Source organism: Pelobates fuscus, chromosome 6 (genome assembly GCF_036172605.1).
Source record: "Pelobates fuscus isolate aPelFus1 chromosome 6, aPelFus1.pri, whole genome shotgun sequence".
Lineage (NCBI taxonomy): Eukaryota > Metazoa > Chordata > Amphibia > Anura > Pelobatidae > Pelobates > Pelobates fuscus.
Genome location: NC_086322.1, coordinates 55,592,369 through 55,608,681, shown reverse-complemented (window position 1 = coordinate 55,608,681; position 16,313 = coordinate 55,592,369). Strand labels below are relative to the sequence as shown.

At 41.2% G+C, this 16,313-nt stretch overlaps 1 protein-coding gene across 1 annotated transcript in view; it reads left to right on the top strand.

The window, feature by feature from the left end:
• The window catches only part of GPR78 (G protein-coupled receptor 78), a 28,213-nt gene extending 12,223 nt beyond the window's left edge, over positions 1–15,990 (top strand). Inside the window, exon 3 of the mRNA XM_063459858.1 lies at positions 15,730–15,990. Within this exon, the coding sequence (XP_063315928.1) occupies positions 15,730–15,967 (238 nt within the window). The 3' untranslated portion in view covers positions 15,968–15,990. The remainder of the gene's footprint in view (positions 1–15,729) is intronic.
• Positions 15,991–16,313: the final 323 nt, after the last annotated feature.

Sequence of the window (16,313 nt, the reverse complement as noted above, 5' to 3'; positions counted from 1 at the left end):
ATTAAGATTTTCTTATCCCCCTGCTATGTTAATAGCTTGCTAGACCCTGCAAGAGCCTCCTGTATGTGATTAAAGTTCAATTTAGAGATTGAGATACAATTATTTAAGGTAAATTACATCTGTTTGAAAGTGAAACCAGTTTTTTTTTTCATGCAGGGTCTGTCAATCATAGCCAGGGGAGGTGTGGCTAGGGCTGCATAAACAGAAACAAAGTGATTTAACTCCTAAATGACAGTGAATTGAGCAGTGAAATTGCAGGGCAATGATCTATACACTAAAACTGCTTTATTTAGCTAAAGTAATTTAGGTGACTATAGTGTTCCTTTAACATAAGCAAAAAGTGTACGGTGCGGTATATGTTGCAAATAAGAAGTTCAGGCACTGTCTCCTTCCTTCATTACTCCTTTTCTTGGAACAAATGGAATTGTCCTCTCTGGGTCCCATGTATGGGATGTGGATGGTGTCTCCGAGGTTAGAACTCCTAGTGGTAGGTCCAAGGATTGGAAGAAGGATGGAGCCTTAGAGATGGAGGTGAGTTTCAGGATGGTATCGTCCCGAATAACCACTAGGGTTCTAGGCAGCGCTGTATTTACCGTGAGGCTTGCAAGGTATTTACCTTGGGCTGCACTTTCAGGGTGGTGGCAAAAAAATAAAAAAAAGGCTCCCTTGTGGGGGGCAACTTTTGATTTTCACAGGGCACTTTTCACACGCACTCATGCTGCTGCTATTTATCATGCACATATCAAGCATGATATAATGGATTAATTACTTTTTCTTTCACACTCTATTTCCAATCTCTGACATTTAGTTAGCTTACCAGTGAGAGAGGATTTTCCTGTTATCTATGCTTTATTATTTCCTAGCATACTATTCAGTACTATAGGAGTTTTCTACTTGAATTGAACCTTGCTTTGCCTGAATTCACGCATTGACGCTGGTAACTATAACTTATGAAGTAAGATATATCCTTATGAGCTCACATCTGAATTAAGTAGCATTAAGGTGAATTTTCACTGATTCCATGCAATGGAGTGTTACTGATTCCATATATTGGATTGAATACGTGTAATAGTAAGTACTGAAAATCTTATCTCTAGTGATGTCCCGAACTGTTCGCTGGCGAATAGTTCCTGGCGAACATCGCTTGTTCGCGTTCGCCACAGATGGCGAACACATGCGCTGTTTGGTCCGCCGCCTATTCATAATCATTGCGTAAACTTTGACCCTGCCTGTACCTCACAGTCAGCAGACACATTCCAGCCAATCAGCAGAAGACCCTCCCTTCCAGACCCTCTCACCTCCTGGACAGCATCCATTTTACATTCATTGTGAAGCTGCATTCTTAGTGAGAGTACGTACAGTGTAGCTGCTGCTGATTTGATAGGGAAATTGATAGCTAGGCTAGTGTATTGAGTGTCCACTACAGTCCTGAAGGACTCATCTGATCTCTGCTGTAAGGACAGCACCCCAAAAAGCCCTTTTTAGGGCTAGAACGTCAGTCTGCTTTTTTTTTTCTGTGTAATGTAATTGCAGTTGCCTGCCTGACAGCCTGTGTGTCAGGCTCACAGCGTATACTGTGCCCACTCGCCCAGTGCCACCACTCATATCTGGTATCACAATTGCTTGCATTTAACAAAAAAAAAAACTTTTTGGACTGTAATATAATAGCAGTCAGTTTCCTTCACTAGTGTGCGTTTCAGGGCCTGCCCAGTGCCACCACTCACTCACTGGTGTCACAATAGCTTGCATTTAAAAAAAAACAAACTTTTTTGACTAATATAATAGCAGTCAGTTTCCTTCACGCGTGTGCGTTTCAGGGCTCTGCCAGGGCACAGTGTCACACCAGTGCAACTCATATCTGGTGTAAGAGTAGTGTTCATTTAAAAAAAAAAAAAAAAATACAATTTTGACTGTAATAGATTGAATAGCAGTTAATTGTCTGCCAGCGTGTGTGTCAGGCTCACAGCGTATACTGTGCCCACTTGCCCAGTGCCACCACTCATATCTGGTGTCACAATAGCTTGCATTTAACAAAAAAAAAAACTTTTTGGACTGTAATATAATAGCAGTCAGTTTCCTTCCGTTTCAAGGCCTGCCAGGGCACAGTGTCACACCAGTGCCACTCATATCTGTTGTCACAGTAGCTTGCACGCATAGTACCACTAATCGAAAAAACAAATGACAGGCAGAGGCAGGCCACCCCGCAGGGGCCGTTGTGGTCGTGGTGCTGTGATTCCCTTTGGCCCTAGAATAATGCCCAGTGTTCAGAGGCCACGTACCCTGAACTTGAAAAGTTCTGAGGACATAGTTGACTGGCTAACACAGGACACCCAATCTTCTACAGATTCCGCTCGGAACCTCGACGCACCATCCTCCTCCAGCTAAGCTTTGGGCACCTCTCAAGTTACCACTCGCCCGCCTGCCGCCACTGTAACCACTAGTACTCCTATTTACCGCTATAACGTCTTAAAACCTAGAATTTAGCAGGGCTAACCATACAGATATCTTAGCTAAAATTTTGTATAGTCGGTATAGAGTTTCTCTATTTAAAATACATAAATAATTGAGAATACAATAAAAATAGGAGTTAGAAGCAATAACTTTGTCTTTTAATATAGTTTATTGAATATAATCCATTAATAAATCATAAAGCAGAGTATATAAAATTAAATGAATAAATGCTTGCAAAAGTATTAGTATAACATACCCTCCTGCATATACAGGTAATCTCTCAGTATGTCACCTCCAGAGTCGGTCAGTAAGTCTCTACCTAGCATTGATTATGCATGTATATATAGTATAGCATTTCTAATTACTACTGGTAATGTATGGGTTAATTAATCTTAGGGTTAAAAGCAGTTCATATATTAAAATAAAGGAAAAACACCCTGATCAGTCTTATGTCATAACCCAGACATCTTTAATCTTTATTTGGACTAGAGGTTAGGTTGACAAACACCTTAGGGTTGAAAGCAGTTCATATTTAAAAATAAAAGAAAAACATACTTAACAGTCTAATGTCATAACCTAGACATCTTTAATCTTTATTTGGACTAGACGTTAGGTTGACATAGGCAAAGCCTTGATTTGTTATTGCATTAGTCTAAGACAAGATGGAGTAAACATGTTGTGTACTGTAAATAGGTAAAAGGTTATTAGTTAAAGAAACAGTTGCAGTTTAAAGAAATACAATTTAGCAATGTGTATTATACCTACAATTGCCCATCACACCACCACCAACACTAGCACCACAGCCACTTCACTTGGTATGTCAGAGGAGTTATTTACACATCAGTTGGAAGAAATGAGTGATGCGCAACCATTATTGCCAGAGGATGTAGATAACAGGGATATGTCTCAGTCAGGCAGCATTACACACGTACGGTGTGATGATGATGATGTTGTACCCACTGCTGCTTCCTTTGCTGAGTTGTCAGATACAAGTGAAGCGGTTGATGATGATGATGCGTCCATGGATGTCACGTGGGTGCCCGCTAGAAGAGAAGAAGAACAGGGGGAAAGTTCAGATGGGGAGACAGAGAGGAGGAGGAGGAGACAAGTTGGAAGCAGGGGGAGGTCGTCGCAAGGAGCTAGTGGCACAGTCAGACAGCATGCATCGGCACCCTGGGTCAGCCAGACAGCACGCCAATCAACGCATGCTGTTGCCACCACCAGAATGCCGTCATTGCAGAGCTCAGCAGTGTGGCATTTTTTTTGTGTGTCTGCCTCTGACAACAGCGATGCCATTTGCAACCTGTGCCAAAAGAAACTGAGTCGTGGGAAGTCCAACACCCACGTAGGTACAACTGCTTTGCGAAGGCACATGATCGCACATCACAAATGCCTATGGGATCAACACATGAGTACAAGCAGCACACAAACTCAAAGCCGCCATCCTCCTCCTGGTCCAGCATCTCCAGCCACGTTAACCACTGCTGTCCTCCTTGCCCCCTCTCAACCATCCGCCCCTCCGTCTCTCGCCTTGAGCAGTTCCTGCTCATCTGCCCACAGTCAGGTGTCTGTCAAGGACATGTTTGAGCGTAATAAGCCAATGTCACAAAGTCACCCCCTTGCCCGGCGTCTGACAACTGGCTTGACTGAACTCTTAGCCCGCCAGCTTTTACCATACAAGCTGGTGGAGTCTGAGGCGTTCACAAAAATTTGTAGCTATTGGGACACCACAGTGGAAGGTACCCGGCCGAAATTTCTTTGCACAAAAAGCAATCCCCAACCTGTACTCGATTGTGCAAAAGGAAGTAATGGCATGGTCAGGGCAGGTATATCACCTACACTGCGCATTGGGTAAACCTGCTGACGGCTGCCAAGCATGGAATGCGTGGCTCTGCAGAGGAGTTGGTGACACCGCCACGACTTGCAGGCAGGCCTGCTGCCAGCTCCTTTACTCCTCCTACTCCATCCTCTTCCATAACCTCCTCGGCTGAGTCCTCTTCTGCTGCTGCGTCTTGCTCCACATCAACGGCACCCCCCAGCTCCCCAGGTACTGTTCCACATCCCGGATACGGCAGTGTCACGCCATCTTGGGGTTGACTTGTGGTTTGTGACAACGGAAGAAATTTGTTGGCGGCATTGCATTTGGGCAAGTTGACACATGTGCCGTGCATGGCACATGTGTGTAATCTTATCGTACAACGCTTTGTGCATAAGTACCCAGGCTTACAGAACGTCCTTAAGCAGGCCAGGAAAATGTGTGGCCATTTCAGGCATTCCTACACGGCCATGGTGCACTTTTCCGATATCCAGCGGCTAAACAACATGCCAGTGAGGCGCTTGATTAGCGACAGCCCGACACGTTGGAATTCAACACTCCTAATGTTCGACCGCCTGCTCCAACAAGAAAAAGCCGTTAACGAGTATTTGTATGACCGGGGTGCTTGGACAGCCTCTGCGGAGCTGGGAATTTTTTTGCCACGTTACTGGACGCTCATGCGCAATGCCTGTAGGCTCATGCATCCTTTTGAGGAGGTGACAAACCTAGTCAGTCACACCGAAGGCACCATCAGCGACATCGTACCATTTGTTTTCTTCCTGGAGTTGTGGTCACCATCACCACCAGAAACAGCCTTATCAGCATCGCTTGCTGGACCTGTGGCAACGCTGGAAGAGGATTGTGAGGAAGAGGAGTCAAAGGAGGAATGTGGCTTTGAGGAGGAGGAGGAAGACCAACCACAACAGGTATCCCGGGGTGTTCGTTGCCACCTATCTGGTACCCGTGGTGTTGTACGTGGCTGGGGGAAGAACATACCTTCAGAGAGATCACTGAGGACAAGGAACAGGACATGAGAAGCTCGGCAACCAACCTTGTGCAAATGGGGTCTTTCATGCTGTCGTGCCTGTTGAGGGACCCTCGTATAAAAAGGCTGAAAAAGAACGACCTGTACTGGGTGTCCACGCTACTAGACTCCCGGTATAAGCAGAAAGTGCCTGAAATGTTACTGAATTATGGCAAGTCGGAAAGGATGCAGCAGTTCCAAAATAAATTAAAAAGTATGCTTTACACAGGGTATAAGAGTGATGTCACAGCACATCGGGAATCTAACAGGGGAAGAGGTGAAAGTAATCCTCCTCCCCCGCGACCACGCCGGCAAGGACAGGACGCTTTACAGACGTGTTGTTGATGGAGGACATGCGGTGCTTTTTAAGTCCTACGCATCGCCACAGCCCTTTGGGGTCCACCCTCAGAGAACGACTCGACCGACAGGTAGCAGACTACCTCGCCTTAACTGGAGATATCGACACTCTAAGGAGCGATAAACCCCTTGACTACTGGGTGTGCAGGCTTGACCTGTGGCTTGCGCTATCCCAATTTGCGATAGAACTTCTGGCCTGCCCCGCTTCAAGTGTCCTGTCAGAAAGGACCTTCAGTGCTGCAGGAGGTATTGTCACTGAGAAGAGAAGTCGCCTAGGTCAAAAAAGTCTAGATTACCTCACCTTTATTAAGATGAATGAGGGATGGATCTAACAGTGGGCGATACATTCGACTAAAAAAGTCCTGATGAGGGGGACTACTTAACACACCACTCCTATCTAGTGGCACATTAGATTGCACGTGCAGTGCCCCAAATTTGAAGTAGGAGGTCCTACCAAGCATCTTTTTACATCTCACGCTTCCTGGGTGGAGGAAGAGAGACCTTCAATGACATCAGTGAGGAAAGGAACGGGACATGGCTAGCTTGGTATCCAACCTTGTGCAAATGGGAAGTTTGCGGTTGTGCAGATGGGCTGTTTGCGGTTGTTTGCGGTGCGTTAAACAGGTAGTTTGGTCTGTCACTGTGAAGCGGGCGTAACCCTTACACTACCTGATCGATACAACATCATACCTGATGTTTTAAAGCACGTTATTCCAAACAATTTAGGAATGTTAGGTGATTTATGCCCTTTATGGATTAAAACCAGACTCTGCATCAACTATGTAATTTTCCATGGGAGTTTTGCCATGGATCCCCCTCCGGCATGCCACAGTCCAGGTGTTAGTCCCCTTGAAACAACTTTTCCATCACTATTGTGGCCAGAAAGAGTCCCTGTGGGTTTTAAAATCCGCCTGCCCATTGAGATCTATGGCGGTTCGCCCGGTTCGCCCGTTCGCGAACATTTGCGGAAATTCGCGTTCGCCATTCGCGAACGGAAAATTTTATGTTCGCGACATCTCTACTCTGGAGTATTTGGAGGTAAAACAAAACTAGGTAAGATAAACATGGTAGATGATTAAAACAATTAAAACTAGACTTGCAGTGAGATAAAAAATTGTTTTAGTGGGAAAATCCAAAGCTTTAGGAATAAATGATATCTCCAAAGAAAGATAATAACAAAGAATAGCAGTGCTACTTTGCTGAAGTTAGCACAATTCAACCAATTTTGATTCAAAATTTGTGGATGGACATCTCTACAAAATTTGGCATGGAAGAATTGTGGGCTCTGCATCAATAATGTGCAGTTCAATAACACAAACTGTCAATAAAAAATAAAGTCCATGAGAACTTTACTAACATTTACTAATGTTAGGGTTGGCGTTGGCTAAAGGGTTAGGATTAATGTCATGGTTGGTGTTGGCTGAGGGTTAGGATTAATGTCATGGTTGGTGTTGGCTGAGGGTTAGGATTAATGTCATGCTTAGTGTTGGATGTGGGTTAGGATTAATGTCATAGTTGGTGTTGGCTGAGGGTTAGGATTAATGTTAGATTTGGTGTAGGTTTAGGATTAATGTTAGGGTTGGTGTAGGGTGATGGTTAGGATTAATGTTTGGGTTGGTGTAAGGGTGGAGTTAGGAATAATGTTTGAGTGGGTGTAGGGGTCGGGTTACGATTAATGTTTGAGTTGGTGTAGGGGTCGGGTTACGATTAATGTTTGAGTTGGTGTAGGGGTCGGGTTACGATTAATGTTAGGGTTGGTATAGGTTGATGGTTAGGATTAATGTTAGGGTTGGTGTAGGGGTGGGGTTAGGATTAATGCTTGAGTTAGTGCAAGGGTGGGGTTAGGATTAATGTTTGAGTTGGTGTAGGGTTGGGGTTAGGATTAATGTTTGAGTTGGTAGAGGGTGATGGTTAGGATAAATGTTTGAGTTGGTGTAAGGGTGGGGTTAGGAATAATGTTTGAGTTGGTGTAAGGGTGGGGTTAGGATTAATGTTAGGGTTGGTGTAGGGGTGATAGTTAGGATTAATGTTAGAGTTGGTGTAGGGGTGATGGTTAGGATTAATGTTTAAATTGGTGTAATGGTGATGATAAGGATTAATGTAAGGGTTGGTGTAGGGGTGGGATTAGGATTAATGTTTGAGCTAGTGTAGGGGTGTGGTTAGGATTAATGTTTGAGTTGATGTAGGGGTGGGGTTAGGATTAATGTTTGAGTTGGTAGAGGGTGATGGTTAGGATGAATGTTTGAGTTGGTGTAAGGGTGGGGTTAGGAATAATGTTTGAGTTGGTGTAAGGGTTGGGTTAGGATTAATGTTAGGGTTGGTGTAGGGGTGATAGTTAGGATTAATGTTAGGGTTGGTGTAGGGGTTATGGTTAGGATTAATGTTTAAGTTGGTGTAATGGTGATGGTTAGGATTAATGTTAGGGTTGCTGTAGGGGTGGGGTTAGGATTAATGTTTGAGTTGGTGTAAGGGTGATGGTTAGGATCAATGTTAAGGTTGGTGTAGGGGTGGGGTTAGAATTAATGTTAGGGTTGATGTAAGGGTGGGTTTGGGATTAATGTTTGAGTTGGTGTAGGGGTGGGGTTAGGATTAATGTTTGAGTTGGTGTAGGGGTGGGGTTAGGATTAATGTTTGAGTTGGTGTAGGGTTGGGGTTAGGATTAATGTTTGAGTTGGTAGAGGGTGATGGTTAGGATAAATGTTTGAGTTGGTGTAAGGGTGGGGTTAGGAATAATGTTTGAGTTGGTGTAAGGGTGGGGTTAGGATTAATGTTAGGGTTGGTGTAGGGGTGATAGTTAGGATTAATGTTAGAGTTGGTGTAGGGGTGATGGTTAGGATTAATGTTTAAATTGGTGTAATGGTGATGGTTAGGATTAATGTTAGGGTTGTGTAGGGGTGGGATTAGGATTAATGTTTGAGTTAGTGTAGGGGTGTGGTTAGGATTAATGTTTGAGTTGATGTAGGGGTGGGGTTAGGATTAATGTTTGAGTTGGTAGAGGGTGATGGTTAGGATGAATGTTTGAGTTGGTGTAAGGGTGGGGTTAGGAATAATGTTTGAGTTGGTGTAAGGGTTGGGTTAGGATTCATGTTAGGGTTGGTGTAGGGGTGATAGTTAGGATTAATGTTAGGGTTGGTGTAGGGGTTATGGTTAGGATTAATGTTTAGGTTGGTGTAATGGTGATGGTTAGGATCAATGTTAAGGTTGGTGTAGGGGTGGGGTTAGAATTAATGTTAGGGTTGATGTAAGGGTGGGTTTGGGATTAATGTTTGAGTTGGTGTAGGGGTGGGGTTAGGATTAATGTTTGAGTTGGTGTAGGGGTGGGGTTAGGATTAATGTTTCAGTTGGTGTAAGGGTGATGGTTAGGATTAATGTTAGGGTTGGTGTAGGGGTCGGGTTAGGATTAATGTTAGGGCTGGTATAGGGTGATGGTTAGGATTAATGTTATGGCTAGTATAGGGTGATGGTTAGGAATAATGTTAGGGTTGGTGAGGGTTTTCATGATTCAGTCATTGTTTAGTATCAGGTGGATTTAGGATTAGTGTAAACCTGCCTTCCGGATGATGTGGACTGTAACTCCCATGATTCTCATCTAGGCAATGCATGCGACAGTTACACTCAACTTCATCTCTATTTAAAACAGCCTGTTCTAAAGACAAGGTGGATTTTACTCCTACCACTCTGTCTGGCTTAAAATCTTGTAGTTACACCCCATGTCATATTGAAGAAAGATATTTCTTATTTGGCCCTACTAAAAAAAATTTAAACATGAATGGACTTAATACATAACTGGCTTGGAGAATTTTGGCAGTTGGCCTAAAATGTAAAACTAACTTTGGAATCCTCACTTGAATGAATAATCCTGTAGAGTTTTTACTTTTTTATTCCTTTCATTTTTTTATATACTCTCAATAATTTTTTGTAAGGAAATCTGCATGTGACTTGAGGCAGTTGTTCACAGACCAATTTCCATAACAGTGATGAATTCCCTGGGATACTGCTGAGACAATCATAGCATCACACTGGAAACAGCAGCATAGAACACGTTGCAATACTAAAATTAATAGATTGGACTATACAAATGATAGGTATGTCTGTAGAGATAATCATATGATTATTATTATAGCTGGTATGAAATTCTCCACTGCACAGGATGCCTAGACTACCGAACGAACCATCTAATCAATTTGTGGCTCTCAATAGGTGTATTAGCTCCGAATGATGTAAAATAAATGTAATTACGCAGTAGTACAGGAAATACTGACATCTAGTGGCCAATAATAATGATCTGTAAAACTTGTTGAGTGAGGAAATTAAAAAGGTGATGACAATACACTGAACTGAAGTATTTGCAAAAAAATATTGCTGAAAATAAAGAGGTTATGTCTTATAATACATAGAGATAAACATGTGTAGTGTAATGTCTAAGCAGTCTTGGTTGTTGTGCTATGTGAGACCCAGCATATGCACAGGAAAGTCATCTGTTGTTCTTTTGTGTTTGTTTTAAACTCATGAAAGGTTTTGTCTATATATCTAAAACCATAGCTTCATTTCAGTTTTAAAGTAGTCTGCCAACAGTTATTTATAAAAAAGAATATGTTATTACTTTGCTCCTGTTTATAGTATTGAAGCATTTAGTTGGTTTCACATCATATGTTGGTCATTTGCCACTTTTGAAATGACCATTTGCCTCTGATAAACATGTGGCATCGAGGGTGGCTATGAGCCAGAAGATTATTACCATTATCGTACTGAGCTAAGGTCTCTAATACATACCGCTTGTTGTAAGTGATGTCTAGTTGTTTTAACATAGCTATTACCCCAGTTGTCAATTGTGTGACTCATTTTTTAATAATCCTTATTGCCTGTTGAGGGACCATAGATCACCCTTTTCAGATGTTGACACCATGCTCAATGTTCATTGAGAAGTGATAGCTACACTTTACTAATGATGCCCAATAAGACTTACGTGATCTTTGGTGGGTATACATTGCCCCATGCAGAGGGGACTTGCTGGCATTTTGATTCTCAAATGCTCCTCTGGGTAGAATCAGTTTCATGTATAGATAGTATAGATTCTCTCTGTACTGACACAAGGACAAGGAGGTTTAACATTATTTGAGACCAGAGTGAGGACTATGCAAAGGGCAAGTTGTTAAGTTTCGATGCTCTCATAAATTTAATTTCAGCTGTTTAAATTACCTGTGAGTCTTTAGAATCAGGAGGAAACTTAAGCCAAACTTCAAAGAAAGGCTTTTATAACAGCATCATCTCTGCGTAATAAATATCAAGGCAGAATGAAAATACCAGCTACGTATCAGTTGTTAAATAGAAATAGTGGAAGTTACATGATAAATGGTAATGTGTGTTTTAGAAACAGATTAGCTAAAATATTAGGTCCTAATCTGACTTGCATGGCAAGATATTTGGTGGTATTGACAGGAATGACAAGTGTCATCAAAAGTTTACTTCTCGCTTTTTAAAAAGTTTATTACATTTAATGAAAATCATGTATATATTATGTTATTGAGAAAATGTCACTTTTTTTTAATCTGGCTCAGCAGCCATGTTGGATCAGACTCTACTATAATCTGACCAACAGCTGCTCAATCTAACTTGCCTGCTGCTGAGTTAGGCTCAGTAGCAGTTAGTCAGATAGCAGTAAGAGCTGACCTAACATGTCTGCTCAACCAGATTAAAAAAGTTGTCCTTTACACTTTGGAAAAACATAGAATCGCAGAGACAGTATTGACTAATACAATCTAAAAGATAAAAAAGACATACTGCTGTCCTGAGGATGCAGTAACATCAAGAATAAAATGCATTTTATTCAGATAAAGATTGGGCAAGCTTGATTGCCACTTTTATCTGCCATACAAATTAGTTTCTATCGCGTAAAAAGTGCCTTGTACACATGACATTAGCCCATTTCAGATAGAAACCATTGATATGCTTATTGTTGCTTTTGCTTCATGATTTTTTTCATTAGTCTTTCAATCTGTAGCGTTCTGTACTCAAAATGAATGACAGATACATTTAGAGGTTTATTGTCAACACGAACCAATCATTTATATGCCCTGATTAAGTGCAATTCCCGTTATCATCTAAGCATATGTAACCTCAGTTGTCATCTTTGAAATGAAAATTTTGTCATTGTTTACTGGAATGTCACATAGTTTATTAAAATATAATGACCAGTTTGAATGTTGTAGTTAACCATAAAAACTTGAATGAAAGTTATACTGTCATTTTGCTCCATCAATTTCTCAAGTTTTTTTTTTTTTGGTGGGGGAGGCATTGTTGTCAATTTTATGGCTGTGAGGGAGGCAGTGTTGTCAATTTTATGACTGTAAGGGAAGCAATATTGTCAATTTTATGTGGACCCCTATTCTGATCATGGTTCATTGAGAAGGTCTTCTACACCAGCTTTAATTGAATCATCCCCTATTGCAAAACATCGTACAAGGGAAGGAATTATTGGGTCTTCCATCTCTATATTACTAATGGTCCCTAGTAGGGAATATTAGGCAAGTGAAAGGAGCTGGCCCTTGTTTATCTTCTGATTATTAAGAGGTTCTTTTTTTTTTTGTAATTCTTTATTTTTGTTGTGCATGACATAGCTAATAACAAATAACCTTACTGTGCCACAACATCAGAAGCAAGCATGTGGAATACAATAGGGGTTATGGCAACAGAGAAAAAAACAGCACCATTTTATATATGAAAGTATGCAGGCTAGGTATGCATAAGTAGATTTCTTTAAGGTGAACGAGCTATGAATGCATGAGTAAACTATGAGAACGTTGTCAGGCTAAGTCAACATGAAGAAAATAAGAAGGTATACAAGCCCTGAAAGATCCAGGGACATAGCATTAAGTCTGTTTTTGTTTAGCAAGAGGGCTTCCGACATATGAGCACTAAAGAAATAAACATAAAATAACTATGGGATGGCAGCTAGAGAGATTGATAGACTATGTATATAAATGCTGGAGTCTCATACATACAGGTAGAAACAGGGCACAGGCAAGATTCTTTGGAGCCCTGTTTGTGGTTGGGCTGGAATACAGCACCTCAGGACCTGAGATCCCACCCGATGCCCCTCCCAGGCCACACTACATATGCCACCAAAACAGCCAGATATACCGCCTGCAGCTTCTGTATGGTGGATCAGCTTGGTGAGAGTTACGGTAGGACTCAGTATAGGTTGTTCGTAGAGGAAGTATAGGCGATATTATCCCTAATATTAGGGAATTGACAAGGAGCTGTCTCACTACTCACTACATGTCCATACTGCAGGAAGGGGGTATGGTTAGGGTTAGGGGTGGAGTTGGATGTAGGTTTAGGGTTGGTGTTGGGTGTAGGGTTGTGGTTGGGGGCTGGGTTAGGGGTTAGGGTCAGTGAGTTTTCAGAAGTCTCGAATTCCCGAAGTCCCAAATTTCGGAAGTGCCTAACCAAATTTTTTGCCCGTGCACATCAGTAATATACTGCTTGTTTAACAAGCAGGTCAAACATAAATACAAAAAGAGAAGTCCTGCGATCACTTCCATCACTACTGGGCCGGCAGCAAGGACCACAGTACACATCAGCCCCAATATATAGTAAAAACCAAAGAAAAGAAAAAGTTGCCTGTGCTCTCTCCTTAATCCCTATGTATATTTCGACAAATGGAGGTCATTTAGTTGCTCCAATGGCCATTGGAGGGAATGCCCGCCTGCCAACGTCAAGGCAGACCCCCCTAAGCGGGTCCTAACACTGACCCTTCAGCCTGCTTCCTTGAGCTTCTGGCAAAGATATCTCTAATGAGACAGAGAGGGGTATTTTTTATATACACCCCTACATACTTATTAACCCTTAATAGGGAACACATGGGATGGGCGGCAGCATTGTAACCAGGCTGTGTGATATCTTTGCCAGAAGAGTGACAATCAAGCCCTGGTGGGTAGACATTATCCCCTGGTGGTTCTTTCTCCAGGCTTGTCATGGGGAATACCTTATAAGGCCTGGCAGTAGTGTTTGATTTTAAGTAAATATATTAATATTTCTTTTCAATTTCAGAATAACGATGGCTGATCATAGAGACCAAAAAGTATACATAATGCAGACTAAGGAACAGTGCATTTTATAAGGCTACTTAAAATCACATTCCTCAGAAAACAATTATGAGGATTCAGTTCCACCATATGGCCATATTGTATTAAGTCCACCACTGATTCACAGCGCACAACTTATAAAAAGTTATTCCACAGCGAGCATGCTTTGATGGAATGTACTGCTTGAAAGTAAATCTTCCCTTGAATTTCATATGGGACGCGTCTATGCAGTTATTTTGGCCAGGGATGTAATTTTCTGAAAAGGTTTTTGATAAGTGATCAATTAGGGGCCTAATTTTGTGTAGACGTTCATACTTGGGGACATTTCTAGGTGTTGTCACTGAAATGGAGGAAAAGAGAATCTGTTCATGCCTATTCATCTTCATAATCCCAGGGAAAAGACTGGGATTATACTAGGATCGGGTGCTTATGCCAGTATGTCCTAATTCTGTTTTTTTCACAACCCATTTTTCTATCATCATCACTTAAAACCTCCTAATTTCATTGTGGTCAGTGGGATGCCACATATTCTTCCTGCTGTAGTGAGATTCGGGATTGGCAGTGAGATACTGGCTGGCACGCAAATTAGTTTGTGCAGCCATAAGCTCAAACATGCCATCTGTCATAAACAGGTTAAAATAATTTTCATAATTTTGGTAATCAGAAATAATTTTAATCTGTTTGGCCAGGGATGCCGCAAATAGGGGTATTTTAGGGTCCCTTAAATTTGGTGGTACCCAGTATGATCAGACACAGTGCAGCGGTTTGAGTGCCTTCTGTTAGATGGTGTTACAGTCACCAGAAGGCTGGCTTAGGGGCTCTACAACTGATGCAGTAAGTGTCTCACTGTCAGATGGGTCAACGGAGTCACTCTCTAACTCATTAGTCAACATGGTATAAGCCTCCTCCGATGTGCAGTAATGGGCTATGGAGACTTTTTTATTTTCATAATTTTTTTCCATACCTGCCTAACACACAGTCCCTTACACCAAAAAAAAAAAAAAAGACAATGACTTATCGCAGTATAAGATGCTGTGTTCAGCACTAAAAGGGTTATTATATTTTTAATAAACTGAAGTGGGGTAAAAATAATGTTTGGTTAGATAAAATGCTCTGATATGCTATACATTGATCAGAACACAGGAAGGGGTTAACAGAAACTATAAAGGGTTAAATTAGGAGAAAAGGTTCAGATTTAAACAAAAAAAGTACAATGAACTTATTGTCTCTCTCACCTCAGATCAATGTGCGGGAAGAGAGGCAAAATACAATGTAACATCCCATGATACATATCTTTGGCTATAACAGCCTGCCACCGCAATTATATGACTTAAATCACAACTGATTGGCTGCTGGGGGACTCCCTAGGTTGGTTGCAGGTGGACTGCCAGGGTCTCAAACCAGAACCAGCAAACAGTGAATGCTGGTTCGGGGGCTGCGGGAGCACAGACATTATGACGTGTTATGTCTCCCTAACGTCGTTAAAGCCAATGCCATTCAGGACGTAATGCCAAGTCCTAATCGTGGGAATGGGCTAAAGACAGTATAGCATTTTTTTAGCAGAACTTCTCAACTAAAACAAGTCAGCAGATTTGGTTCCCCACAGATTTCCACAACATAAAGGACTTATACTCCTATTTAGGAAAAGGCTGAGCCACATCACTTCCAAAAACAACAACAAGGGAAGACATTTCTATTGGACATATCACCTCGTTCCTACTAATACTGCATTTTCTCTTCCTCTGAAATCGTCCTGGAAATTCCCTTCCTTCCTTTTCTCCCAATAACTTTTATACAGTTTGTTTTTGTCCCAAACACATAGCAGCAATGTCCAAATAACCAGTCAAAACATATTGTACATTAATTGATGAATACTTCTGTTAATGATATTTTTTTTCTCCTTCCTATTGTTTTTTTTGCCTTTTCTATTCTTTTATTCAACCAGGACAAAAGTTTGCTTTCTTACAGAAATCTTTTTTCTTCTTTATATGCAGGTTAATAGAGCTTCTACCGTTTGTGAAAATCAACAACTATTGGGGTATTGTAAGCAAGTGCCTCGCGTATAGTAAAGCTGCAGCAGACCCTTTTGTATATTCTCTCCTTCGCAAACAATACAAAAAAGTTTTACTCAACATTGTCAACAGAATATTGAAAAGAGAACTCTATCCTTCTTCAGGATACACCAGCTCACTTGATACAGAAAATGACTATTGTATGAACAGGGCAAATTAAAGACATGTCAAAATATATCATTGTGCCAGTAACCCAATTTACACAGTGTATTTTATTCATACTATACATTAAAAACATTTAGAAGAAAACCAAAGTTTGTATTTATTATTATTTTTTTTTTTTTTTGTTTTTTTTAAATATTGTTTTGTATTATTACAGCAGTATAATTTCCATTACACAACAATTTTTTTTATTTTTTTTTTATTCCATGGTCTTACATATTTTCTATTTTTTAATCAGTATTGCTCGGGCAGGTGTTACCATATACAATTTATATTTATATGTATCAAAGTAAAATGTTATACTGTACATTAAAGATATTGTATACTACTACATAGAGAGAATA